Source organism: Mugil cephalus, chromosome 1 (assembly GCF_022458985.1).
Source record: "Mugil cephalus isolate CIBA_MC_2020 chromosome 1, CIBA_Mcephalus_1.1, whole genome shotgun sequence".
NCBI classification, from domain to species: domain Eukaryota; kingdom Metazoa; phylum Chordata; class Actinopteri; order Mugiliformes; family Mugilidae; genus Mugil; species Mugil cephalus.
This window is the reverse complement of record NC_061770.1, coordinates 39387931-39413118: the sequence shown is the minus strand read 5'-3', so window position 1 is coordinate 39413118 and position 25188 is coordinate 39387931. Positions and strand designations below refer to the sequence as shown.

At 42.4% G+C, this 25188-nt stretch overlaps 3 protein-coding genes and 1 long non-coding RNA gene across 5 annotated transcripts in view; 1 reads left to right on the top strand and 3 right to left on the bottom strand.

The window, feature by feature from the left end:
* The window catches only part of sema4f (sema domain, immunoglobulin domain (Ig), transmembrane domain (TM) and short cytoplasmic domain, (semaphorin) 4F), a 56537-nt gene extending 43918 nt beyond the window's left edge, over window positions 1-12619 (top strand). The window contains exons 2-15 of the mRNA XM_047593873.1: window positions 538-683; window positions 939-998; window positions 7375-7473; window positions 7970-8081; window positions 8183-8302; window positions 8421-8575; window positions 8663-8844; window positions 9471-9612; window positions 9694-9907; window positions 9999-10108; window positions 10198-10343; window positions 10499-10554; window positions 10655-10845; window positions 10959-12619. Coding sequence (XP_047449829.1) covers window positions 538-683; window positions 939-998; window positions 7375-7473; window positions 7970-8081; window positions 8183-8302; window positions 8421-8575; window positions 8663-8844; window positions 9471-9612; window positions 9694-9907; window positions 9999-10108; window positions 10198-10343; window positions 10499-10554; window positions 10655-10845; window positions 10959-11684 — 2459 coding nt within the window. The 3' untranslated portion in view covers window positions 11685-12619. The remainder of the gene's footprint in view (window positions 1-537; window positions 684-938; window positions 999-7374; window positions 7474-7969; window positions 8082-8182; window positions 8303-8420; window positions 8576-8662; window positions 8845-9470; window positions 9613-9693; window positions 9908-9998; window positions 10109-10197; window positions 10344-10498; window positions 10555-10654; window positions 10846-10958) is intronic.
* A 57-nt stretch (window positions 12620-12676) lies between these two features.
* LOC125013319 (carbohydrate sulfotransferase 12-like) lies at window positions 12677-15060 on the bottom strand. The gene is made up of 6 exons (XM_047593887.1): window positions 14575-15060; window positions 14339-14459; window positions 13881-14041; window positions 13570-13713; window positions 13178-13485; window positions 12677-13092 (listed from the first exon to the last, which is right to left on the bottom strand). The coding sequence occupies exons 2-6, from the start codon at window positions 14430-14432 to the stop codon at window positions 12852-12854; spliced, it is 948 nt and encodes a 315-aa protein (XP_047449843.1). The 5' UTR covers window positions 14433-14459; window positions 14575-15060; the 3' UTR covers window positions 12677-12851.
* A 614-nt stretch (window positions 15061-15674) lies between these two features.
* On the bottom strand, window positions 15675-23870 carry LOC124998841 (E3 ubiquitin-protein ligase TRIM68-like). Of its 2 annotated transcripts, none has more exons than XM_047573438.1 (9): window positions 21907-23870; window positions 19506-19942; window positions 19200-19335; window positions 18988-19083; window positions 17274-17507; window positions 17036-17195; window positions 16908-16934; window positions 16631-16806; window positions 15675-16546 (listed from the first exon to the last, which is right to left on the bottom strand). In XM_047573438.1, exons 1-9 carry the CDS (start codon window positions 22102-22104, stop codon window positions 16184-16186), a joined length of 1827 nt encoding a protein of 608 aa, XP_047429394.1. In that variant the 5' UTR covers window positions 22105-23870; the 3' UTR covers window positions 15675-16183. The 2 variants fall into 2 exon arrangements, with proteins under 2 accessions (XP_047429394.1, XP_047429402.1); XM_047573446.1 differs by having other exon boundaries at window positions 22657-23870.
* Window positions 23871-23941: 71 nt separating this feature from the next.
* Window positions 23942-24631, bottom strand: LOC124998850. Its single transcript, XR_007111102.1, has 3 exons — window positions 24484-24631; window positions 24255-24375; window positions 23942-24076 (listed from the first exon to the last, which is right to left on the bottom strand). It is a non-coding gene; the product is annotated as an uncharacterized LOC124998850 (long non-coding RNA).
* Window positions 24632-25188: the final 557 nt, after the last annotated feature.

Below are 25188 nucleotides of genomic sequence, written 5' to 3'. Positions count from 1 at the left end.
ACACTTTGTCCTGTACTAGAAAGAGTAGGTGGGAGAACGACTGGAGCCCAAGTCAAAGGCGTTTGATTCATGGGATATATTTCATCATGAGGAGACAGATATAGCTTTTATTACACACCATGTATTACGAAAGGATGATTCATTCATTACATATCATGATGATACATAATTTACTTTGTTGTTTCTGCTCAGTATTTAGTGTAGTGTGTGTATATATATATATATATATATATCCTAGGATGGAGAGTGTGTTGAGGTTTGAAATGAGGAAGAAATGGGTTCAAGGGATTAAAATAGTGAGATTGTGTCAGAGGTCAGGGTGAAACAAGGGTTACTCATCTCTTTAAACCTTCTGCTGTGTACACGTGTTCATCACCTTTTATCACAGTTATAAGTGTGACAAAGGTGGTGTAAACATGTCTTTTATTCCATTGCGTTTGCCAGCTTCTCTGACGGGTGACTGACTTCAACACTAACTTCTCTTGACTCTTGAAAGTCTCACTCCCTCTCTCTCTCGTCTCTGTTTCGGTTCCGCAGACGTCGTCCTGGAAAGAGACACGTTCAAGGGCGTGGGGAACTTCAGCACCTTCCTGCTGGATAGCTCGTCGGGCATGCTCTTCCTGGGCGCCAGGGACGCGATAGTGGCCGTGGACACCAACAAACCGAAGGCGTCTCCACGCGTGGTAGGTGGACTCTGTGCAGCCTGTGTGTGTGTGTGTGTGTGGCTGGATTCACAAACAGTGGTACGGGATGTGAACCCGTTCAAGACTCTGCGGGCGTCTCGTCCCTGTTGAGTTTCTATAGCAATTATGTCGACAGGGGATGGGAAGAGAAACTTCCAGGTGATGAATCAAACTAATTAGTGATTACTAATCAGCTACCGACGGTGACTTATCCAGCTCTCTCTGTGTCTCTCTTTTTTTTGTCTCTTCCTCTAGATTGTTTGGGACGTACCAAAGGAGAAGAGGGATTCTTGTGTGGCAAAGGGAAAAACAGAGGTAAAAACTTACTATGTGTGCATGTTTCAACCACAGTTAGTATAACCTCCTGAGGCCCAAGCATTTGTTTGGAATTTAAGTTGAAGATTTTTAGGTATTTGGGATTATTACAACCTAAGAAGTATAAAAAAAATAATAATAATAAGCATCATCTTTGAACGGGAAGTAGCTTTTGGAAGAAAACAGATACGTGGATACAGGAATTATTTCACTGTATGTCACAATTTAAGTAGACAATGTGCAACAAAATATAAAACTGTTTATTTTAATGCAAAAGCAGAATTGGAGATGATCAAATCCCAACGTCCTCAAACATGTACTTGTGAATTTGTTAAATTTGCATGTCATATGAAACTAGAAGCATAAATGAATGAGTGTATTGATCCTTCATTACAAGTACATGGCAGACAAACATGTCCCCATATGAGGACGCAGGGTCTCAGGAGGATAAACGTGGAACGGCCTAGCTGAAACGAGTAGAGCTCCCCCTGGTGTCTGGCTGCAGTATAGGTCATAAGCTCCACATTCTCTGTAGTTGGTGACTTGTGCCAAACTAAAACATTAAACAGAAGTCAAATAAGTTTCGTTTTCGTTGGTAATTTGACGCTATAAAAAGAGGATCTGACATAATGGCCAGCTGTCACACCTACAGTGTATAGTCAGACATTTCCTCGTAACTGGCAGTGCGTAGTATTGATTCAGTGAAATGTGAATGAGTCTGGAGGGAGTGTGGTTGGGTCATCAGTGTTGTGGCTCTACCCTCGATCCGAGCTCCGCAGCCAGTTTGATAAATGCAATCAAGGAAGTGGTGACACAACCCACACACATTCTCTGTTTTATCCAATTTAGGTCAAATACTATTATTGGTTGGGACTTATGCTAACACACCAGAACACGCAATCACGCCTGTACGTTAGAGTAGCGCTGCCTTTCATTATTCCTGTTCCAACCCAGGAACCCCCTGAAAAACACAGCAACATTACATTAAAATGTGATTATAAGAGATTTGATTCAAGTTATTTATATGTGGATTTAATGCGATTATTAAAAGACAAACATATACAGGCAATATAATCAGGATTTGGTTAAGTTTATACCCGAAGTCCCATAAAAGGAATAAATAAATAAAGTTTGCAAAGCCTTAGGGCGCTAATCATAATGTATCGCAGCAACACGCTACACTGTCACAGCTCTTACACAGTTCATTCACTCATTTATTGAAAAGGCTAATTTATGTTATGAAGAAAATATTAAATATCAGTTAATCTTTAAGTATGATTTATTAGAGTCGTTTAGCCCCGAAATTTAAATTATGAGATTTCATGTACAGTTTATTGTGCATTTGTGTGTGTGTTTCATGCTGTTAAGCATCGGAGGGGAAGTTCTGGGACTAATGCCAGGGCTTCATCAAGGGTGTGTGTGTGTGTGTAGACGTGAAAAATGTTATAGAAAGAGAGGGTATGTGTGTGTATGTCTATGAAGTCGCAGATGTCCAGTAACTGTCCATGGAAACTGATCAAATAGAGCGTACCGCACACTCGAGCTGCAAATCTCGTTCTGTTGTGTGGCTGCAAGCTTAAGTGTACAGTGGAGCTGTGTCTGTCAAGTTGTGTCTCATTGGTTTTAAGAGGCGCCGGCAGACTGATAAGAGCTTCAGCGTCACAGTGGAGATCTGAGATTAATGTAGTGGAGGGAGACAAATCAAACCATGTTTTCTGAAATGACCTCTTAATGCTAAGAAAGGCCACGGTCCAGAAAAATGGGGTCAAATCAAAAGATAAACAAAGCCCACGGAAGGTCAGTGTTTCAATGGGAGGGAAGTGCAATTAGATTTGACCCATTTTAAACAACCACCACCAGCCCTGCTCTGTACCCACGCATGGAAGTGAAGGGCTGATAACGGAGGGAAAGAAAAGGGCTCGTTTTTTTGTTTTTTTTTTTTATTTCAAGATAACAGGAGTGAGTCAGGAGGAACAAGGAGCGAGGGGAGAGTCCGTGAGTGAATCATACAGAAACCATAGACTGACAAATCTGGGTGAGTTAACGGGGTTACACAATGTTGCCCTTACTATCAGCAGGAAGTTAGTAGGCACAGGAACGCGCAGGGATGTTGACATTATGAATAACACCAGGTTTCTACATTCACCACGAGATGGAACAAAGGTTTTTGTAAAAAAAAAAAATGAAACAAAAAAAAGCTGCCAGGGGTACGGACAGGTTAATCAAACAGTCATCTTTGGAAAAAATCTAACATAGTTTCCTAGTAGTCATCAATTCTAAGAGTGTTTAATGAAGGGGGAGAGTTTAAGCTGAAATTGTGCAGTGGCGAGCTCAAGGGTTTTCATTTAAATAAATAGCTGTTAAGTGTCACCAGATGAGATAATAGGAACTGAGCCTGGCCCAAAGATGAAAGTATTGCAAATTTAAGCTATTTGCATTTTCATGAACTGAGTGCCTGTGTTGACATTCCTGGAAAATGCTAGTGTTATCTCCCAGGTATCTGCCTGGTTACGAATACAGAATGTTTAGAGATTTCTGTGGGGGAACGGGAAATTTCCGACGGCTGCAGCTTCACCTTAAAAGTATTTAATAGACAAAACAACTTTTATTATGAAGTAGTCGCAGGCTTCCAGTAGAATGTACTGCTCTTGTTTATCGGAAATATGCCCACGAAATTGGTTTGAAAGAATATAGCAGGAGGAACCAGGAGAACCAGCTATGATAAGCTGTTAGATGAACAGCTGCAACACAAACCTCATGTACAGTGGGGGAAATAAGTATTTGATCCCCTGCTGAATTTGTAAGTTTGCCCACTTCCATAGAAATGATCAGACTCTGGTTTTTATGGTTGTTTACTGGTTATGGGTTTAGACAGAATATCAGTCGAAAATGCATAAAAAACACACAATCTAAAAGTTATAAATTGTTATGTATTTTATTAAGGGAAATAAGTATTTGATCCCCAACAATTCACTTAGAATTCAGGCTCCTACAGATTGGCTGGTGCGCATGTGGCACACAGCTGTGCTCAGTCAACTAATTACCAATACTCCTGATCTTAACTCGTCATGTATATAAAGCACACCTGCTCTAAGAATCAGTTTCTTACATTCCAACTTCTACAGCACCGTGGGCAAGACCAAAGAGCTGTCAAAAGATGTCAGGGACAAGATTGTAGACCTGCACAAGGCTGGTATAGGTTACAAAACCATCAGCAAAAGGCTTGGTGAGAAGGTGACAACTATTGGTGCCATTATTCGCAAGTGGAAGACCCATAAAAGGACCATCAACTGTCCTTGGTCTGGAGCTCCCCGCAAAATCTCGCCTCATGGAGTGAGGATGATGATGAGAAAGGTGAGGGAGCAGCCTAAAACAACACGGCAGGAGCTTGTTAATGATCTGGAAGCAGTTGGGACCTCTGTCACCAAGAAAACAGTTGGCAACACACTGCGCTGTTATGGATTGAACTCTTGCAGTGCCCGCAAGGTCCCCCTGCTCAAGAAGGCACATGTACAGGCCCGCCTTAAGTTTGCCAGTGAACATCTAAATGACTCAGAGAAGGCTTGGGAGAAAGTGCTGTGGTCTGACGAAACCAAAGTTGAGCTATTTGGCATTAACTCGACCCGCCGTGTTTGGAGGATGAAAAAACGTGAGTATGACCCAAAGAACACCATACCCACGGTTAAGCATGGAGGTGGAAACATCATGTTTTGGGGCTGTTTTTCAGCAAAGGGTACAGGGCAACTTCACCGCATTATGGGGCCAATGAATGCAGCCATGTACTGTAACATCTTGGACAAAAACCTTCTTTCCTCAGCAAGAACACTGAAGATGCCTCGTGGGTGGGTTTTCCAACATGACAATGACCCAAAACATACTGCCAGGACAACAAAGGAGTGGCTCAAGAAGAAGCATATTAAGGTCATGGAGTGGCCTAGTCAGTCTCCAGACCTTAACCCGATCGAAAACCTGTGGAGGGAGCTGAAGCTCCGAGTTTCCAAGAGGCAGCCAAGAAACTTGAAGGATTTAGAGACTGTCTGTAAAGATGAATGGGCCAAAATCCCTCCTGCGCTGTGTGCAAACCTGGTGACCAACTACAAGAAACGTCTCATCGCTGTGCTTGCCAACAAAGGTTTCTCTACAAAGTACTGACTTGTGTTGTGCTTGGGGATCAAATATTTATTTCCCTTAATAAAATACATAACAATTTATAACTTTTAGATTGTGTGTTTTTTATGCATTTTCGACTGATATTCTGTCTATACCCATAACCAGTAAACAACCATAAAAACCAGAGTCTGATCATTTCTATGGAAGTGGGCAAACTTACAAATTCAGCAGGGGATCAAATACTTATTTCCCCCACTGTAAAGACTCATTCCTCTTAAAGAACGATAGAAAAAAAGTTTATTTTAGGGGTAGGAAAAAATATTGATGTGGCAATATATTGCGATACCTTTTCTTCCGATACAATATCAATTTAATATCGAGATAAAAAGGGGAGGGGGGTGTAGCAGCTATTTTATCATCATCACTAGATTTTAGAGAATTAAAGGTTGATAAATATCCCTCTTTTAAGGAAACCTCCTACATATTTGCAACTTGTATTTTAAGCTGCATTTAAAATTTATCACTGAACTATGCAGAATATTGCAATATATCGCAGTATCGTAGTATTACAATAATGTATCGTATCGTGACTCAAGTATCGTGATACGTATCGTATCGTATTGCCAAACCCAGTATGTTTTGCAGCTATTATATAACTGCATTGAATAAAGGTGTCAAATGATTGCAGCTTGTTTGCTTGCAATTATTATTATTATTATTATTATTATTATTATTATTATTAAATATGCCCATCTTTACTAACTAACTGATACAGGTTCTCGGGTTTCTGTTTTGTTTCTGGGTTGGTAGCGTACAGCATGGCATCCTGAAAACCAAACTGTGAGCTGAAAAACCGTAAAACTGTAAACCGCTGCTTTGAAGGAAACGTAATCTAACATTTAAAGTCTGCTCGTTGTTCTCTGCTAATGTCACTTAGCCGTAGAAATATTTGGCGCTGGAGCAAAATGTGATTGAAGGAAGTTGTGTGTGCATTTAAGTTTGAAGGCGGTAATGGGGTCGGAGAGCGGAGCATTAGGTGAAGAGCAGAAAGTTTCGCCGCGTCCACTCACATCTCTGTAATTACTGGAAAATTGCCGTCGGAAGGTAAATGTCAGCGAGCATGAAAAGCTTTTAGACGTTGGTGGCAGGACGTTTAATTTTCCACGGTGAGCACAGAAGTCATGGAAGCTTTTAACATAAAAGAAAATAAATTAATAAAAACGAGACATAATTATGATCAAGAATAGAATAGACTTGAATAGAGCACAGCCAATCCATCCACCTCATAAGTGCGAATGAAGCTTATTAGTATGAATGAGGTTCATTTGAGCCAGTGGAAAAGCTAATCCCAAGATGATCTCATTGTCACCAGCTTGAGCTCCTGTTCTTTTTCTCTCCGGTCGTGTCACGTGGAGTTGTACCAGCACGACGGGGTGAGGAGTGGAGGGGGGAGTTGTATGATGCAAGCGGAGGAGGGTTTATTTAGGTGACATGATCCGGGCGGTGGAGAGGATCAGGTCTCTGGAGGAGTAGGTGACTCAGGCCTGAAGGGTGATCCGGGATGGCGCACACACACACACACACACACACACACACACACACACACACACATACACACACACACAAGCTTAATAAAAAATTGTTTGCGTCATGGTTTCATGGTAATCGCAGTGGGACATGGGGGTGGTTTTTTTCCACAACAGTTGCTGACGGCATATATACGTGTAAAGGAGAGAAGTGAGGAAAAACAATACAGTACATCTCATAGATTGTGTATTTATGAGACCTATCGAGAAAAATATATCTATTTTATGTGCATTATATGTATTGGTCTTAGCTTTCTAAGGCTGTGTGTGAGGGTGGTCTCTGCCAGCAGATGGGGGGGGGGTCTCAGGTGTCACTATCAGCAGTGGGGGTCTCCAATTTCCAGTCAGAATCATTGATGCTGCAGCTGTTCTCAGAATCTTATTCCACCTTTCTCCAAAACCCCATTGTGGGTAATTTGAGACCACGTGTGCTCAAAACAAAAACAAAAAAAAACACACGTGATTTTGACCTTAAAACTACATGTTTTTCTAAACATAAATTAAAATGTGTTACTTTCCTCATATGTGAATATATATATATATAATTATTGTCAGAGTTTTTAAATTCCAGTGTTATTGTCACTACAGTTTTTAGACAGTGTGTATTTTGATTGGAAGAACTTATACATCTTATTATATAAGTTGACTCTTTATTTCTGTGTGTTTGTCTCCCCCTGCAGGTTGACTGCAATAACTACATCCGCCTGCTGGAGTTCCTGGGAGACGGACGAATCTACGTGTGTGGGACCTACGCCTTTGACCCCCAGTGTGCCTTCTTGGTTAGTGCCTCCATCCTCTAACTCAGCGTTGTCAAACATATGGCCCGCGGCCCGAAAATGGACCGCCATAAATTTGCAAAAAAGTGCAAAAATGACACTGAAGACATTAACCTCAGCTTTTCCAATAAAAGCAAAAAAAGGATTTTGCAAAAGGGCAAACACACTGACTGTCTCTCTCATTTGTGTTGTTTGCTTCAGTGAATTCATTCACTTTTTTTTTTTTTGTTTTTTTTGTTTTCACACTACAGTCACACATTTTTTTTTTCAGCAACTGGCAACTGGTGCCAGTCAGGCAACAAAGGATGTTTTGTTGCCTATGACGTGCACTATGAGTGCTAATGTCGCTGATGCTTTCAGCACAGAGGAGTGACATTTTAAGCAGCACATCTGCCACCCCTAGGAAATAAAAAAGGAGACCAAGGCCTTTTTAATTAAAAATCAGTTTCCATTTTATTGTACCTATCATATATCTCTCTCTCTTCCTCTCATCCTGCAGGAGGTGTCCTCCTACACCCTGGAGAAAGCCGAGGACGGAGGGGTGAAGATGGAGACGGGGAAGGGCAAGTGTCCCTTTGAACCCAGTCAACATTACACAGCTGTTATGGCAGGTCAGTGAATGTTTAGTTTTGTGGTTAATGCCTTTCAAGCTTTTATTGGATCTCATTGTGCAGTGAGGAAATAAAACATATCTGTCTTTCCTTTTGTGTAGGCGGCACCCTGTACACAGCAGCCACCAGTAACTTCCTGGGAACGCTCTTCGACATCTCCAGGGCGACGGGCCCCGAGCAGGAGCGCATCCGGACCGAGCGATCCATCAACTGGCTCAGCGGTGAGAAACGCGCGCACGCATGCGCACATTCGCGACAGTCCAGTGCAAAAACAAAAACAAAAAAAAACACGCTGCTCTTGTGATGAGTGAAGTTGTGTGTCTGTGTTTGTCCCATCAGACCCAGAGTTTGTCAGCTCAGCCTTCATAGAGCAGTCCGCCGACAGCAACCCCACAGGAGACGATGACAAAATCTACTTCTTCTTCACTGAGGTGGCCAAAGAGTACGACCTGTACACCAAAGTCAAAGTGCCCAGGGTGGCACGGGTCTGCAAGGTAACACGCCGCCTTGATTTGAGCCACTGACTGATTTCTGTATTTGCCTTCGCTGATTCCTCCTCTTCTTCTTCTTTTTTTTTCCAGTCTGATGTGGGAGGGATGAAGACTCTGCAGCGACGCTGGACCACTTTTCTCAAGGCCCAGCTAGTGTGTGAGGACAAACCCAGCGGTCAGCGCTACAACATCCTAACCGACGTCTTCACCGCGCAACACACTCCAGGCGACCCCGGCAGCACTCACTTCTACGGACTCTTCACCTCCCAGTGGTGAGCTGAGGAACAGGCAGGCGTGGAGCCCAAATAGAAAACATTTCATAATGAAAATACCTTCCTTAAAAGTGCACGATACACAGCCAAGAGAGAGTCGGCTTAGCTTTACGCTGACCTATGTTTTAAACACAGAGCGCCTGTTCAAATTCCCAAGACGAGCTCTTTTTATTGACCTCCTCACAATTTTACAGTGACTGCAAGAAAAGCAGACTAGCCAGTTTTCAGTCTTAATGCTAAGCTAAGCTAAGCAGCAGTAGCTGCATGTGTGGAGGCATGCATTGGAGGGAAGGTTTTACAGTGCAACCTGAATGGGCTACGTTGAAATAAATGTCTTATTTTCACCATTAACAGGTCTGTAAATGTTACCATATTACCAACATCTGTCAATATATAAAAGGCCCTCACTTCTCTATGGGTGAATATTGGTAAAATATATCTAACATGGCGCCAAGGAAACACGTGACCAGCTCAGAACCCATCAGCTCATAGTGGGATAGTTCAGATCGTTCCCTCGTTGGAAAGACTCTATCTGTAAACGGCTCTGGTGTACGGTACAGGTTATGAGTAGTCGACAAGCAGAAACGGTTAAATGTTAATACTTTTCTCGTTTTTTTTTTCAACAGGGAGCGTGAGGAGTTGTCAGCTGTGTGTGTCTTCAGTCTCTCTGACATCAGCAAAGTGATGGACGGTCCCTTCAAAGAGCTGAAGAAAACATGCGACAACTGGATCAATCCTGAACCTGTTCCCACACCGAGGCCTGGCCAGGTACAAAGTCATACTAGAAAAACACAAAATAAATAAATAAGCTCAGAAAACTCAACGAGTCCCATCTCATTTGTTTTTCAGTGTCTGAACAACGCGCTAAAGGCTGAAGGGTTCGAGTCGTCCCTGAAGCTTCCCGACAAAGTGCTCACCTTCGTGAGGGACCACCCCCTGATGGAGAACAGCGTCACTGCTGCGCCGCTGCTCGTCCGGAAGGGCATCAGATACACCAAGCTGGCCGTCAGCCTGACGGGCAGCGGAGAGGAGCGGAGGGGGGCGGTGCTGCACCTCGGAACGGGTGAGCAGAGAATGAGATGGAATAAAGAGGATAGAGGAAGAGGCTGAGAACTGATAATGCAAATACCTTTCTCTCTGTGTGCGCGTTGCAGATCGCGGAGAGCTCCACCGTGTGGCAGTGGTGGATAAGAACGCCACCCTACTGCAGGAGATTCCTCTGTTCACGTCTCTGGAGCCCGTCAACAATATATTACTGCACCAGGTAGAGCACAGTGTAGTCATACACACTTTCGTTCAGCAAAAATCTGCTTTATTGCTCGGTAATTCTGCAACGGTTCCCCGTGCTTGCAGGGCCGGGCCCTGGTGGGCAGCCCCCTGTCTCTGGCTCGTGTCCGGGCTGAAGGCTGCGCTCTGTACAGCGGCTGCGAGGTGTGCGCCCGAGCCAGAGGACTGGGCTGTGTGTGGAAAGAGGAGGCCTGCAGACTCAGTACGGAACAGTGAGTATGACCGGGAATAGCTTAAACAACAGCTTAAATTAACTAAAAAATGGCTTTTTGACAGGTTTGTCAATCCTGTCGTGTACTTTGCTTCACGAAACAGTCTCGTCTGCAGGTATTGGTATTAACGGTGATTATTTTCTGTGCACGTCCAGGCCTGGTCCAGGTGACGTGGTGGACAATGCCTTGAGAAAGTGTCATCAAGAAGAAGGTAATTATATCCCATATTTTTGATTGCATCCCATTTTTGTATTTTTTAAATCTCCTTTCATTCAGCTCCTTGTTGCCTCCTTTCTCGTCCTCTCCTTTAGGACGTTGCAAGCCGCCCATCAGGGAGCTGCGCGTCTCCAATGGCCTGCGCCTCTTGTTGCCGTGCGTCCAGCTGTCCCCCAGGCCCTGCACCTGGGAGCACCCCCCGCACCGACACACCAAGCAGCACAACTCTGACTTAGAGGTGACCGTCACAGACGACAGCCTGGGAACGTACGTCTGCACTTGCCAGGTACGCGAGCACGTTCACGCGCACACACAGGCAGCTGCCTCTCTAACCTGCTTTGTCACTTACCCACGGAAAAGCACTAAGGATGAAATTCTTCCCGTCTCTTCTCCTTTTAGGAGGCAGGGCCAGGCATCACGGACCCCACTCCCTGCCGCCGAGCGGCCTATCAGCTGACGCTGGAAGACCCCAGCGCCGGAGGAGCGGTCGCGAAAGCGGGGAGTCGCCACGTACTGGCCTTCTACATCTTATTCTTTTTCATAGGCGCTCTGCTCGGTGGCATCGCCCTGCACTGCGTGAACCGCCGCCGTGACATCGCCCACCAGGGGCACCACCTGCCGGACAATTCGCTGTCGTCGGAGAAGGGGCGGGAACTGCTGGGCTCCTCGGCCACCCCGCAGTCCCCCAGCAGCGCCAGCCTCCTGTCCGAGGGGTTCCGCCTGGCGGAGAAGCGAAACGGGACGGCGACCACGACCACGACCGCCACGACGCTCCTCAGCCACCAGGGCAACGGGGGTCACCACGGCAACAGTTACAGCGGCGGCCTGATGAACAGCAACTCCAGCAACGGACACGGGAACTCCATCTACGCCAACTGCAACGCGGGCGGCGGCCTCACGTTCGCCTCCGAAATTCTAGCCGCGGACATGCTGGACGGGAGGACGGGGGAGCGGGAGAGGGTGAGGCAGGAGGGAGGAGAGAGGGAGCTGGGGGACAGGGATGAAGTCGACGGACTCGGGGACGGCTTTGGGGAAGGGATTAAACGGCTAGAGGAGGAGATCGCCAGCTTCCCCATGTTCAAGTCGGCAGCACCGCTGGCGCAGTGCGAAGAGAGTTCAATATGACGGAAACGTGCTGCATCCTTTCACATCGTCCAAATGAACTGACTCCTGCTGGGATGAACGCAAAGCGGCTGCTGCCAAACGCCTTCGAATGGGAGCTGTGGCACGACGAGAGACTACAGAGATTTATGAGAAATATATAATAAGTTAATGTCTAAGTATTTGAGAGAGACCTGTAATATATGGCAGCGAAGTAAACCTGGTCGGGATCGACTGTCACTCAGGACGAGAGCCACAGCCGAGTAAACCGATGTACATAGAAGATGTAAATACAAGCGGTGTGAAGTCGACTGCGAGCGTGAACGTTATTTCAAATGTTAACAATACGAAAAGAAATAATCAAAGATGAAATATCTACGTGCGTAGATGTTGAAAAGCCATAATGTCCTCCTTTCCTTTCGTCGTTGTCGTCGCCTGCTCTCTCGTTTCCCTGATGGCACTGCAAAGGGGAAAAAAGTGCACTTTTCTCTCAGCACCTCTGTCTGTCTCTCACCATTTGAATTTCTCAATCTCTTGACACGCCACTCAAATCTCAAACCTTGATGGGTCCAAATGTGACTGCTGAGCCATAGACTGTCCAGTCAGACTGAACCGGTACTGGGCTTCAAACACAGAGGTGTCACCTTCAGAGACTGAAGACACGTAAATCCACTGCAGAGCCCGCGGACGGCCTGCGGTGACTGTGACGGGGCTGTCCCTGTCTGCGGTGCTGCAGAGGTTGAGAGTCTGATATGTGTGGAAAACTGAAGATGTGCAGCAGGTGCACGTGGACCGTTAATGAGGCGGAATTTCTTCTGAAGGACGTGGAGTTCGTTTCACAGCGATGGACCTTGCCAAGCCGACATCACCTCATTTTGTGAGTGTGGATTGAAGTATAATAATGTATTGTTTTTGTCATGTTGTTTTGTAATAAAATTAAAAAATATTAAAAAAAATAAGCGTTGCATTCATCCCGTTGCTATAATGTCTGGTGAGAAAGGACAAATTTCAAGACCTGTAACGCATTTTATAGTTTAATGTCAAGAATCACAACAGAATCTTTGTGGACATCACACATTTCTCTTAGAAAAAGTCACACACAAGTCTACCTGTCTACTTCCAGTAATACAAAGCTTAGGCATAAAAGGCTTGTGGTGCAATCTAATATTCAACTGGAATCATAACTTCATCTCAACCGTCAAGCAGTTCACTTGGCTTTCTATAGCCAAGGAGCTTGAAGTCTCCCTCATAGAGCTTGTACAGCTTCCTCCTGTCCTCTAGGGGCACTGTTCTGAACCAGTCCGTCACAGACTTGGGAGAGGTCATGTTTTCGTAGGAAGGAGGGAAATTAATGTCATGCTCCAACTTCAAGGTCTTCAGCAGCTCTTTAGCATCGTCCTGAAGAGTCTCCTGGTGGCCAACAAAATCATAGCTGAGGAAAAAAAAAAAAACGTCAAACTTTGCACAATCTATAAAGTTAAATTAACTTTTGCGTCGTTGGTGTTAACCTGTCTTACTCTATGAGGCAGGGGTGGCACAGGCGGTGCATCTGCTTCCAGTGCGGCTCGAAGGATACATACGCTTCTGTGCGGGGGTCCAGTATGTACTGAATAAAATTGTAGAAAGAGACGTGCACCCCCGATGCAAACGCCTCATCCACCGTTAGCGGTGGATGGGGCTGGTTGCCATACAGACGTAGAATTTCCCTACCAAAGTTTTGGTAGTAATATTCATTACGTGGCTGGAACTTGTCCCGGTAGGCGGAGATGAGACGGACGAACGGGTCCCGAACGAACAGGAACTTGGTGTAGTGTCTCAGCCTTGCCTGTGATAAGCAAACAACACCGATCATCTGTCACGCGAACATGTGTCCGACTGTGGCTGCCCTCAGGACGCTGTGTGAACTCACCCTCATCTGTGGTCTCGAGAAGTGGTTTAGTTGCCTGAACTTGTCGGGTATGTGGACAAGGTCACCAGAGATGGACATGGGGTCAGGGTATGGCTCGCTTTGAGTCAGGGCAAACATGACCCTCTTCCAGTTGGTGCATGCCACCTGTAGGTAAGAGTGAGTCGTGGTTTACTGTCAAATCTTAATACTTGGACACTAAATTGAACTGAACCACCACTAATACACATGATTTCCCTGGTTGCACTTTCCTGATGGACAGTAGTTAAGGCCCAGACTGAATTATTACAAGTGTGGCTTCTGCTCAAGATCACCTTGGGAATGTAACAGTAGATGATGCCATGAGTGTCGTCCACGATGAACTGTTTCAAGTCACCGTTAGTCAGGGTTTTTATACTGCTCTTCCCTCCAGTAAATCCCTTGCACGATTCTCTCAGCGTCTGCTTTCTCTGCTCCTGTGTCGGATTGATCCTCTCTGTTACGACAAAAAAATATCTAAAATGCTTAAAATAATAAAATTATCAGGGCTGAATAAATGCACCCCAGGGTGCCATTTCTCTTAAGATCACAGACAAAAGTCAGAGGCCAAACCCTTGTTTCAACAAAAATGCTCCACTCAGCTGAAGAATGAACTGTCACGTTAAAGCTAATCCACGATAGCCCAAGTGTAATCAGGGGTTCGGGCTGGAGATCCGTTATGAAATACAGCTCCTATTTATTAGGCAGTTAAAGAAAGGGCATTTGTTCTTAGACAGAAACACACTTGTGTTACCTGTCTTCTCTTGTAACTTATCCCATTGAGAAAGGAACAGGATAACAAGAAGCACAGGAAAACCGAGGAGCAAGAATCCTCTGCTTACTGCCATGATGTCTTTACGATGTGTCGCCCTGTGCTGTGTACACCAGAAACAATGGAAGCACAAGTAGGGTAAACTATTTCAAAATCCACATTTCCACACAGAATTCAAAGAACAAATAATGAGCTCTTGGAACCTAAGAATTACTCACCTTGCTGCAACGCTGATTTGGATCTCAGAGAAAATCAGTAGTCAGCACCGTCGCCTACAGGAACACGTCTGGATATTGAAGCCTGCTTTCCACGTGCAGTGTGATGTGTGAGCTCCGGATCAGATGGCAAAATAAATGTGTACATCAGAGGTTTAGAAAGCCTCACCCTGGATATATAATCCAGTCACACCTCCTTAGTAAATCTTCTTTTCAAACTCGAAAACACTCATCTCAAAAATATAAAATAAAATAAAATAAAATTTCCCTTAAAATAGGAAAAATATTAATGCACAGTAACTTGGATAAGTAACTTAAATCCGATTACTGGTTTGGGAATAAAAATGCATTAGATGGAGCTACTTTTTATATTTTTCCCCACACTTTTAAATTTATTTAAAAACTCATTAATACGAATCCAACATATTTTAGTAAAGGGATAAATAATAATAAAAGGCAGAAGACGTTATCTTTCTTTCAGCACTTCACACATCCAGCGATACAAGAGCTGTCTCAGCAGCTTTTCACACGGAGCGCCACACTAGACCTGTCAATCGAAGCCTCCTGCACACACTAGGCCCCGCCCCTATTGCTGCTGAGCCAATCAGGAGGCCGCATATTACACTAGCCAGTTGTTTACAGCAGTTGCACGGTCAGACTATTGCTGCACAAATTTGAAATAAAAAAAAAATGTTATTTGAATAGCTTAATACAATGCAAAATGATAATAATAATAATGTATATTTATAAATTTGCATTAGGCCAAGTTTAATATAGAACACATATAGTAGTTAGGGGGTCCCTACTTAATCTGTCCATCAGTTTCCTTAGCCCGAAAAATGTTGAAGACCCCTGCGTTAGATTACTCGTTACTGGAATAAAGTAGTCAGATTAGGGTAACGCGTTACTAAGTAACAGTTACTTAGTAACGCGTTACCGGCATCACTGTTCACAGGTTAACATGAGTTCATGTTTTCCACGGGGTGAATCATACGGGGCCATGGAATGGACATTTGTGGTTTCCAGGGGAATGATTTATAATAACTTTGATTCCTTGATAAAAAAAAAATAAAATAAAAAAAAAAAAAAAAACATTGATTCACTTTGGTTTATGAATAAATACTGTGAAATACTATAAGCATTTCCCAGTCACAGTGGCACTTAGTGTTTATTGCAAATTAGCAACAATATAATACATCATACATTACTCCCTGAAAATAAATGACATGCAGAAGTTAGCACCACAACTTCTGCCATCGTAATGAGCTTAGATTTGTGTAAACTCAGAACACAGAGGCAGATACAGAGAACAACCCACTGAAAGCAATCACCTGCCCTTTAAATCCTTCTACTACAAATAATTAGTATCTGGCACAGTCGACATAGAACAGAGACCAAGACCCTGTGAAGCTCTTATACATGAAGTTTAGAACATGAACAATACTGATTAATGTTTTCTTATTTACACGACCAGGATGCTTAACAGTTTATTTTTTGATCTCTACATGTATTGCACAAAAAAACAAAACACAAATGCTTCATTCATCCGTCATTCCTTCATCATAACACTTTTTGTAGAATTTGTTAAATGCAAACAGCAAATCTGTCGCTTCTAACTAACGGGGGTGATAACCATTGGGCCGTTGTTTTCCTCGTGGTGGGTGCAGGTGTTAAAATACGGCAGCAACTTCCCGTTGGGAAATCTGCAGCGCGTGAAGGAGTAGATGTGAGCCTCGTTCCCGACATCGTAAAAGCAGACCTCCCCCTCCTCATAGTCCACAAACACCCCGACTTTTCTGGGTGTCTGGCTGAGAACAATTTCCACCGGGGGTCGGTCACAAGCCTTGAAATTCTTCCCGTCCCTCAGCATCAGGACCGCGTAGCCGTTTCGCAGGCAGACATCGGTTTGCCCTTTTCTGTCGACCGTCTCCAACGCAACCCCAATGTCCCATGCAACCTTGCCTTCCACTTGCACCTGTGGGAAAGACATGCAAACACTGCATTCATGTTCTAAGCAGACAAACACGGGACAAATCTGGACACCGGGAAAACCACTGACCTCGAAGTAGAAGGCGCCAGAGGAATAGCCTTCTTTACCCAGAACCCCGAGGAGAGTGTCAAACCTCTCCGGGTTGTCTGCAAGTGTCTGAGGAAATCCTTCGTTTCTCAACTCCTTCCCATCATCAGACACAACGAGGAGATTGTTCGCTGTGTCGGGGTCCAAAGTTACATCGACTGACGGGGATTGAAAAGAACAGCAGGAAGTTGATTAACCGTGAGAACTACGAGCGGAAGAGGACTCCTCGCGTGTGTTTCAGTAAACTCATAAGATTTACCTGCATATTGCTGGATTCTCTTTATCTCTACGAGGGAATTCATGAAGAGACAAATGACAAATGATGAACATATTATGAAAAATAGCTGATAAGTATGTGAATATGAAAATAATAAAACCTCCACTTACCCTTTGAAACCAGCGTTTTCCTTTCATCATTCATCTTGTTGCGGAGTTCACTTAGCAGCCTGATGAAACCGCTTCGCACGCTCCCCACCGCTGAATCACTGTAGACACTGATCCCGGACCAGTCTTTAGTAACGGGTGGGTCACTCAGAGAGTGCCAAGTCTGTGCAAAGAATTCAGGATGAACAGATAAGCTGGATGTGAGCACGCAAGAAGAAATCACTACTAAGAAATAACAGACCTGTAGAAAACGCAGGTCGTCTCCAATCTTAGAGAGGTGATCCAGTTCCTCTTTCCTCTCCTCCAGTGAGATGATTTCTTCCTGAAGCTTTTCTTTCATGTCCTCTCTGCGTTTTTCAGTTTTTCTTTGTAGCAAGGCGAGGGCTGTCACAAGCCCCGACTCACCTGTCTGTAGCACACTTTTGAGTTGATTGAAGATCCTCCGGACGTCTGCGATGTCGGTCCTCACGTTTTTCTGAGGTGGAATTATTTGAGTCAGTGACAGTGATGTGTTGTTTGCCACTGCAATTAAGATGCACCCGTGGTTATCTAATAACTTTTTTTGACGTGAAGCTGCTGTGGGATAACGACAGACGCCGTGGCGGAGTTACTATATTCCTATCAAGTACTAAATTTTGTGCACAGCCGAGGAAGTTGAAGTTGCTGTTGCAGTTGGAACTGTGAACAAATCTACATGTGCATCTAAACAAAGGCTTCCCGACGGCATTCATATGTTTTATTGGGTATATTTAGCAGTCTTTAATTATTTAGTAACGACAAAATGCAAATGCTACTAGCTTTTGTGTCTGTAGATCAGCCACTGCAATGTTGCTATTGTCGTTTCCTCCAACACCTGAGGACAATATGTGTGTCTTCTTTGGTTTTCTTCCTGAAGCATCTTGCTTGTCTGGACCAACTACCTGGAAACAGCAGCTGACACGATAAGGATGTAAGTTCCCTGTTAGCTCTAAGGATTAGGAGACTTCCTCCCGGTTTGTAAACAATGATTAGCCGGATGAAACACTATAGCCTGTAAACGGCGGTTTGCATATTTCAGCAGACCATTTTGGCATGAATGGACGTAGAAAACCCATATTTTAGAGAATATATTAATACACTCACTCCCCGAGTGTTATTTTAAAAAGTTGACTCTGACTGGTGGGACTATGTTCACTGGACGGATGATTTGACGAAAGGAGGACACAGAGTCTGGTCTGTCTTTATCAAGTGAAGCGTCTCCAACAAAGATATTACTTTGGAGGGTAAATACAACTTCTGCTTTGACAACCTTGAAACATACAACTAATGTTGCGTTAGCTAGCAGTTAGCATTAGCATTAACAATGAGAATCCCCTAAATAAGCATTAACGTGATTTCAGTCACGATTTAGTCTAATCTATTTTTCTAATCTGTTTTCCAGGCTGAAACTGATGATGCCTTACATATTAATCTGACCTGATTTGAAGTGTGCGCGTTGTTGATTGTCTCACTCCAGTCCTTTCTTTTAATCACCAAACACAAACCATAGTTGTCTACGACTGGCAGTGGCTGGTATGTGACAAAACTTCAAGTTAGTGTTTTTCATTTTGGCACCAAAAAATACAGCAAGACAACATTTTCATTGTTGAAAGTGACAGTGTTCACCTCAAGCTTCCCTCTGTTTTGCCTCCAGCTAACACTGTTATTACAGTGACATAGGCCAGGGAGGGGTTTATTTGGATATTCTTTGTGAATTTGTCTACAAACTCATCACATCTCTTTTTTTTTTTAAGATAAACTTGATGATTATGGAGGTGTTAGGAACATTTTAAATGCTTGTGCTTCTACTTTGCATTTTTGTTGTTGTTTGTTTGCATTTGCAGTATTTGTGATATACCTCCTCCTTCCACGTGTTCATATTAGTTTTGATACATTTCTATGCATATATTCTTCCATCCATAATTACCTTGACTTACCTTTCCAATTTCTCCTGATCCCTCAACCGTCACCAACATCTTCTTCCTGTCCTTGATCTCATTTAGCACCTCGTCCAGTTCTTGGTCTACCTTGGACTGGATGTAATGAATAACAATTCACTGCATTTCAGATTTCATGAGTACCTTTTTACAGCTGTATGGTCAGATATGGGAAGCTGTTGGAGTACATTAGTTCTGGTTCGTTGTTGTACCTTTTTCCTTCTCAGGCGGCTCTTCAGAGGGACACACAGATGGTTCTGGTGGTTTGATTTTATGCACAACACGCACACGCAAGTCAGATCCTCACGGCAAACCAGTTCCAAAAGTTTTTTGTGACTCTTACAAACCCTGGTGGAGAAATGACAGACGCATCATATCTGGTCAACAGAGACTTAGTATAATGTTGCATGTTTTGTGGCACGGTTAGGGTTACATGGACCATACAATCTGGTGCCTTATAGTCTAGTGTAATAGTGTTATTATGTTATCAGTGTTCTCATTTATACACCTGTCCTCACCTGTCCTTCAGTCTGCTCACAGGATCCAGCAGCTCGTGAGTCTTCAGCTCAGCGTCATCATGGTGAGATTTCACATGTTCACAACAGAAAGACTGCTCACAGTCCAGACAGGATTTGGTTGCTATCACCTTCTTCTCTCCAGCACACAAATCACACAAAATATCCTGCGTTTGGTTCGTTTCCTCTGAAGCCTTCTGGGTTTTACTCTGTTTTTCCTCAATGAGATCTCTGAGCAGGATGTTCACGTTTAGCTGCAGACCTTTCTTGAACTCTTGTTGACAAATCGGACACTGGATAATGTTTGTTGACTCCCAATAAGTGTATATGCAGATTTTGCAAAAGTTGTGTCCACAAGGAGTGGAGACAGGCTCAGTGAAGTCGTCAAGACAAATGCAGCAGTTAAAACTGGACTGCTGAGAAGTGGATGAGGCCATCACCTGTTCAAACGAGACAAGCTCAAGTTCTTGACAGAATGCCACCTGAACAGTCAAAGCAGTTTGTACATGTTTCATTCTTTGCACTTGGTTTAACTCATTGATAAGTGTGGAAAAGCCTATTTCTATTTTTATTTCAGAAAGGGTCGTGATGTTCAAAGGTACTCTATGAACTTGGAGTTGTAGTCGACTTTGCTGCCGTGCCATGAGCTTTAAGCAGGAAGTCGACTTGTCACTGACGACAATAACAACATAGACAATTCCTAGAATGAGACAGGTGAGTGTGTGGAAATACTTCACTAAAGATGAAGCCCAATTTGCCCTGACATTGAAAATTTGTAAATCGTTCCTGAAATACAACAAATGTACTGTACTGCAATGCTCAAAAAGTAATCGCTAACACTAGCAGAGGAACGGTCCAAATCCTTTCTATGCCAGTCAGTTAACAACTTCAACAGGAGGCTGCATATCAGCAATTTGTTGGTAAATTTCATTGTCTGCAATTATTAGACCTTTAGCTGATTTATGGATATACAGCATTTTTTTTTTATCTCGGCTACATTAGCCTTTCTTACAACCTGCTGTGAAATACAGTGTTGACATATATAGGCTAAACATATCTGCAGTGCAGAGTATTAATAAGCTCATGTGTTGATGTTCAGTTCTGTTGAGTTCTTTTAGTTGTCATTGTCACTGTTCTTCTAGAGCGTGGTTTTGTCCTTGATGTCAGTGAATGCACCATGTGAGAGAGGAAGTTATGGCAGAGCTAGAGCTGCAGAGGTGTCAAACAGAATGTGTGTGGGCTACAGCTGACAGTAGTTCAAGCTTATATTACCATGGTTTTGTGTCAGACGTTATAATATGTGTTCAGGTCAAGAATACAGATGTTGCAAACCAATATTTTGCATTCTGTGTTTTTAGACTAAAGAGAGAAGAACAATAATGGCAGCTTTTTTGTTTATTCAGCACACCGAGCTGTGCGTTGACCACACGCACTTAACACTGAACTTGTGATACATTTTTTTCACACTTCATCTGTGGATGGTTTACTGGAATAACCTTTTTGGTGCCAAGTAGAATAAATGCCAAAATATAGAAACGGAAAGTAAATCATAAGTTAACTTAACATTTGGCATGTAAAGTTTCAGAGACCAGAAGCCTTTTTGGACAGCAAAGCTAATTATGTCCGAGCTGAATTAATCTGAAAGAAAACATTGACGTGGGTGAATATACTGTTGATATGAAGTCACATTATCTATCATTACATAGGCAGTTTTGAGTTTACTTTAGTATCATGGAAAACTAAAGAAATCCTTCAAAAAGAGTAGGGTAGGGTAGGGCAGGGAAGAGTCTGTCAGTCAGTCATTCAAAGGTTAAAAAAGAAACAAATTAAAAGTAACTCATGTGATGATATAGACTTTTGAGTATTTTCTGTCCTGATGTCCTAATACATTTGTTGTCGTCCTATCTGGTTTCTGTTATTATTATTATTATTATTATTATTATTATTCTTATTGTTATTTTTTTCTTGGTGTTTCTTGACCAGTTTAACTTCCTGGGATTTCCCAGCTTTGATTGTTTGATGGGTTCATTAGTTTCACCTGTGTCTCGTCAGCCCCCCTCTGAACATGTGTGCTTATATAGCCCTGCCTTCCACTTTGTTCTTACTCAAGTCATGTGTTATGTTACTTCTGTCATGTGGCCTGTTTCAGTTCCTTATGCTTTCATGTTTTCTTTTCAGTTTTTGTTCAGCTTTCATTTTTTTCAAGCTACTCTGAGAAACCCTGCCTCATTACTTCTGCACTTTTTTTTTCGATTTTAGTTTTCATTTCAAGTTGTTTAGCTTCCGTGCATCCTGCACTTGCGTTCTTAACTTGCCGTGCGTCACAACTCGAGGCATGGATAGAAAAGACTGTTTTAATAACAGAAAAAAGAAAGAAAAGATGGGCCTTGCCATTTGAGTATACCTGCAATACCAAACGAAAGGCTGTATGTGACGAAAGGACAGGAGACGGTGGCAATGACACAAGCTTACATTCAAGAAAAGGCAGACTTCCACAGGATGAGGGAGGCCTGAGTGCAGTGAGGCAGTTGAAAGAATAAATCATCAGTGAAATGCAATTACTGCACATCAGAAATGATGTAAAATCTGCCACTTGTGTCATGTACAGTCAGCACATTGATCTAAACAGCTGATACTGAGAGGAAGCTACAGTCCAGACACTCCTTAGAGGACTTTGATCACATCTTACAGCACCACGTAGTAAGCAACGAGTGTATCCTACACGTACAATAAACAGGTTTCGAAAGGTTTTCACCCATTTGATCGCAAAATATTTCATGACACTGACATCCTCTTTTTTTTGTGTGTAGGTCTCAAGTAAATACTTGAAGATATATAAAATAACATCAGGGCATAAGTGAAAGTGAAACAACTTGGCACAGAAGTGACTGTATTACACAGGCACCTTATAATAAACATAATAAAAGACCATAACCTTGATGATGTTATAATATAATGTATAATAATATAATATATGGATAATATTAACGTGTGGTCCATATAATATTCTGTATAAGCTTTAATCAAATACATGACATGTCATTGCTGCATAGAGAGAAACTGACAGACAGATGGAAACGATGGCAGAACAGAAACTGAACAAAGCTGCATTCAAGAAGTTATTAAATGATTTCTGCATAATTTCATAACTCACCTTGTTTTTTTTTTGACAGCCTTCTTCTTTTTGTCCTCACCGTGTGTCTATATCTGGTGCTTTAGTGCGGCAGGAAGAACAGGAAGCACGGATTCACAAAAGAAGGTGTGGCCAGAGAAGAAGATTATTTTTGAAACTGAAAGCACCTAGAAAAGTAGGTGGGGGAGGAATTCAGAGACATTCAAGATTCCTTCCTGGCACAAATGTTTATTCAAACCACAAGAAAACAGATGATTTCAGATTCTTCACAAAGGTTAAAAAAAATCTAGAAATGTACACTTCAATCACAATAAACAGTACATCAGCCTCCTATATACCTCATATAAAAGGGGAACACATCATAGAATGCTTCCAGTGTAATGTAAAGCATTAATGAATTTGTATAATATTATTGGTGGCACCTGAAGCAACTGTGAAATCAGTTTTAAAATCATGCAACACTCAGTTTGCATTATAGGTAAAAAATTTTCAGCCATTGTTGATTTGGCGACACCTGCAGTTACAAGTGGTAACAGCACATCTTAGTTCATACTACCCGCCACAGTATTAACATCAAAATGTGTGTTGTTGTTTCTATTTACTAAGATAAGCCTGAATATGCCACAAAAAAAGTTTTGCATATAAAGCATTTGACAAGAAATGTATTTAAATTTGTTTATTTTACGTCATTTTTGCAAACATATTATTTCCCATTTCTCAAATGTTTGATCAACACGCACAATGTATTGCCAGTACATCAAAATATCATCTATGTGAATAATAAGGCTTTTCTAATATATTTCATAATTTCATTGACATATTTTATTTCAAACAAAAGACGCAATTCATGAGTTAAAGGCCGCTTCCAGAAACGCTGATAAAGTTTCACCCAAAGAAAGAGTCAAAGAGCCAGTAGATGCAGACAGGTGGGTTAACTGACATGATTGTTTACAATTCATCCCGCTGCTCCTCAAGGAACTTGATGAATTTTGCTTGTTTTTCACAATTCTTTTCAAAGTCATCTATTTGTCTGCCAAGTTTCTCCTTCGTTTTTTCATTATAAGCTTTGAGGTTCTGCATTTGAACCATTGTGGTCTCCAGAAATACGGCCGTTGAGGGAAAGTCATCAGGCAGTCCTTCTTCAGCCTCCTTGTGCTGTTCTGCCAGTGCTTCCAAGAATCTTATCTGTTTGGTAATAACTTCTGAAGTGTCGTCCATCTCTGACTCTGAAGTCTGAAGAGGAAAACATTAAATTGTTTATGACATGGTACATACACACTCTCAGTTTGCTACATTGTTACATTATGATAAGGTTTATCATATTAGTGAGTGTTTTACTCAATGTAATCAGAGACATTTTATATAAGCTATATGCATTCAAACTGACCTTCAGGTTGTCCAAATGGTGTCGTGCTTTTTCATGACTTTCTTTGAGCCTTTCCTTGAAAAAATAAAATAAAATAAAATAAATCAGCTGAGATATAGTAAACATGTAACCAACTGGACATGAAGAAAATTAAAAAGTTCAAGTCTGAACTTGCTTGTGATGGCCCATAGTGACACACAAATAAATGTGACATAGGTTTCTACACAGGAAGGTTAAACTATAATTAATTTACCAGGTCACTCTTGTCAATCAGGGCGCTGGCGAAGCCGACCAGACACAGCAGGCTGAAGATGAGGACCAGTCTGGAGAGATCTGCTGCTGCCATCATGGGTCTGATTAAAAGCTGATAAACACTTAAAATAAAAGAAAATGCTTTCATCACAAATATATCAGCAACATTTTACTTATATATTAAAATGTTTTAAGTTGAGTAGCATTAAAGTTATTGTTTCTGTACTTACCTGTGAGGTAAAATGAAGGTGACCAAAGGAAGAATGAAATGATGACACGCAGCAGCGTGATTTATATAAAACTGGTGTGAACTTCCGTAGCTTGTGCGTGTAAATGGGCGTATGGGCGGGTATTTGCAACAGTGTCTTTCTTTGTACCTCGTTATATGCAGATCAGGTTTTTACCTTAGTAGAAACCCTGAGGTAACTGCAAAGCAGGTTGGGAGCTTTGTTTCACTTTTACAGAAATGACATTGGTTTGTTTCGCTTCACATCTGCACACCGACGTCAGTTAGACCACACAAATTCCTAAGTGACGGCCCCAGGTGGAAGGTAATTAAATATTGTGCAAAATGTATTGCACAAAAATGTGAATTACACAAAAATATTGAGACAGTGCCAGAAACGTTACAACGGACAGAACAGATCTACTTTAATGAAGTCCTCTCAGTAGCACCCAGACAGGATGTATGCATTTATGCCTATTTATGCATTTATACCCCATTTTTAGATAGATGGATATGTATTTTCATGTTTTTCCTCTGAAACGTATCACACTGGTATTCAGTGACTTGGGATTGCAGCGTTAGAATAACAAAACTTATGATATGACCGATTGTTACAGTTTGTTAGGTTTTTTCTTAAGGTGTATCAAATTTAACTAAATACCTTTTATAGAATAACAAGAAGCAAATGATAAGTAAACGAAGCACATCG

Coding starts and splice junctions, on each gene's coding strand:
- LOC125013319 (XM_047593887.1), bottom strand. CDS start 14,432: ATGGCAGTAAGCAGAGGATTCTTGCTCCTCGGTTTTCCTGTGCTTCTT. Junction 14,042..14,338: donor TAAGTTACAAGAGAAGACAG/GTAACACAAGTG, acceptor TTGTCGTAACAG/AGAGGATCAATCCGACACAG. Junction 13,486..13,569: donor TCTCGAGACCACAGATGAGG/GTGAGTTCACAC, acceptor TGCTTATCACAG/GCAAGGCTGAGACACTACAC.
- LOC124998841 (XM_047573438.1), bottom strand. CDS start 22,104: ATGACACAAGTGGCAGATTTTACATCATTTCTGATGTGCAGTAATTGC. Junction 16,807..16,907: donor GAGAATCCAGCAATATGCAG/GTAAATCTTATG, acceptor AATCCCCGTCAG/TCGATGTAACTTTGGACCCC. Junction 16,547..16,630: donor CTGGCGCCTTCTACTTCGAG/GTCAGTGGTTTT, acceptor TCTTTCCCACAG/GTGCAAGTGGAAGGCAAGGT.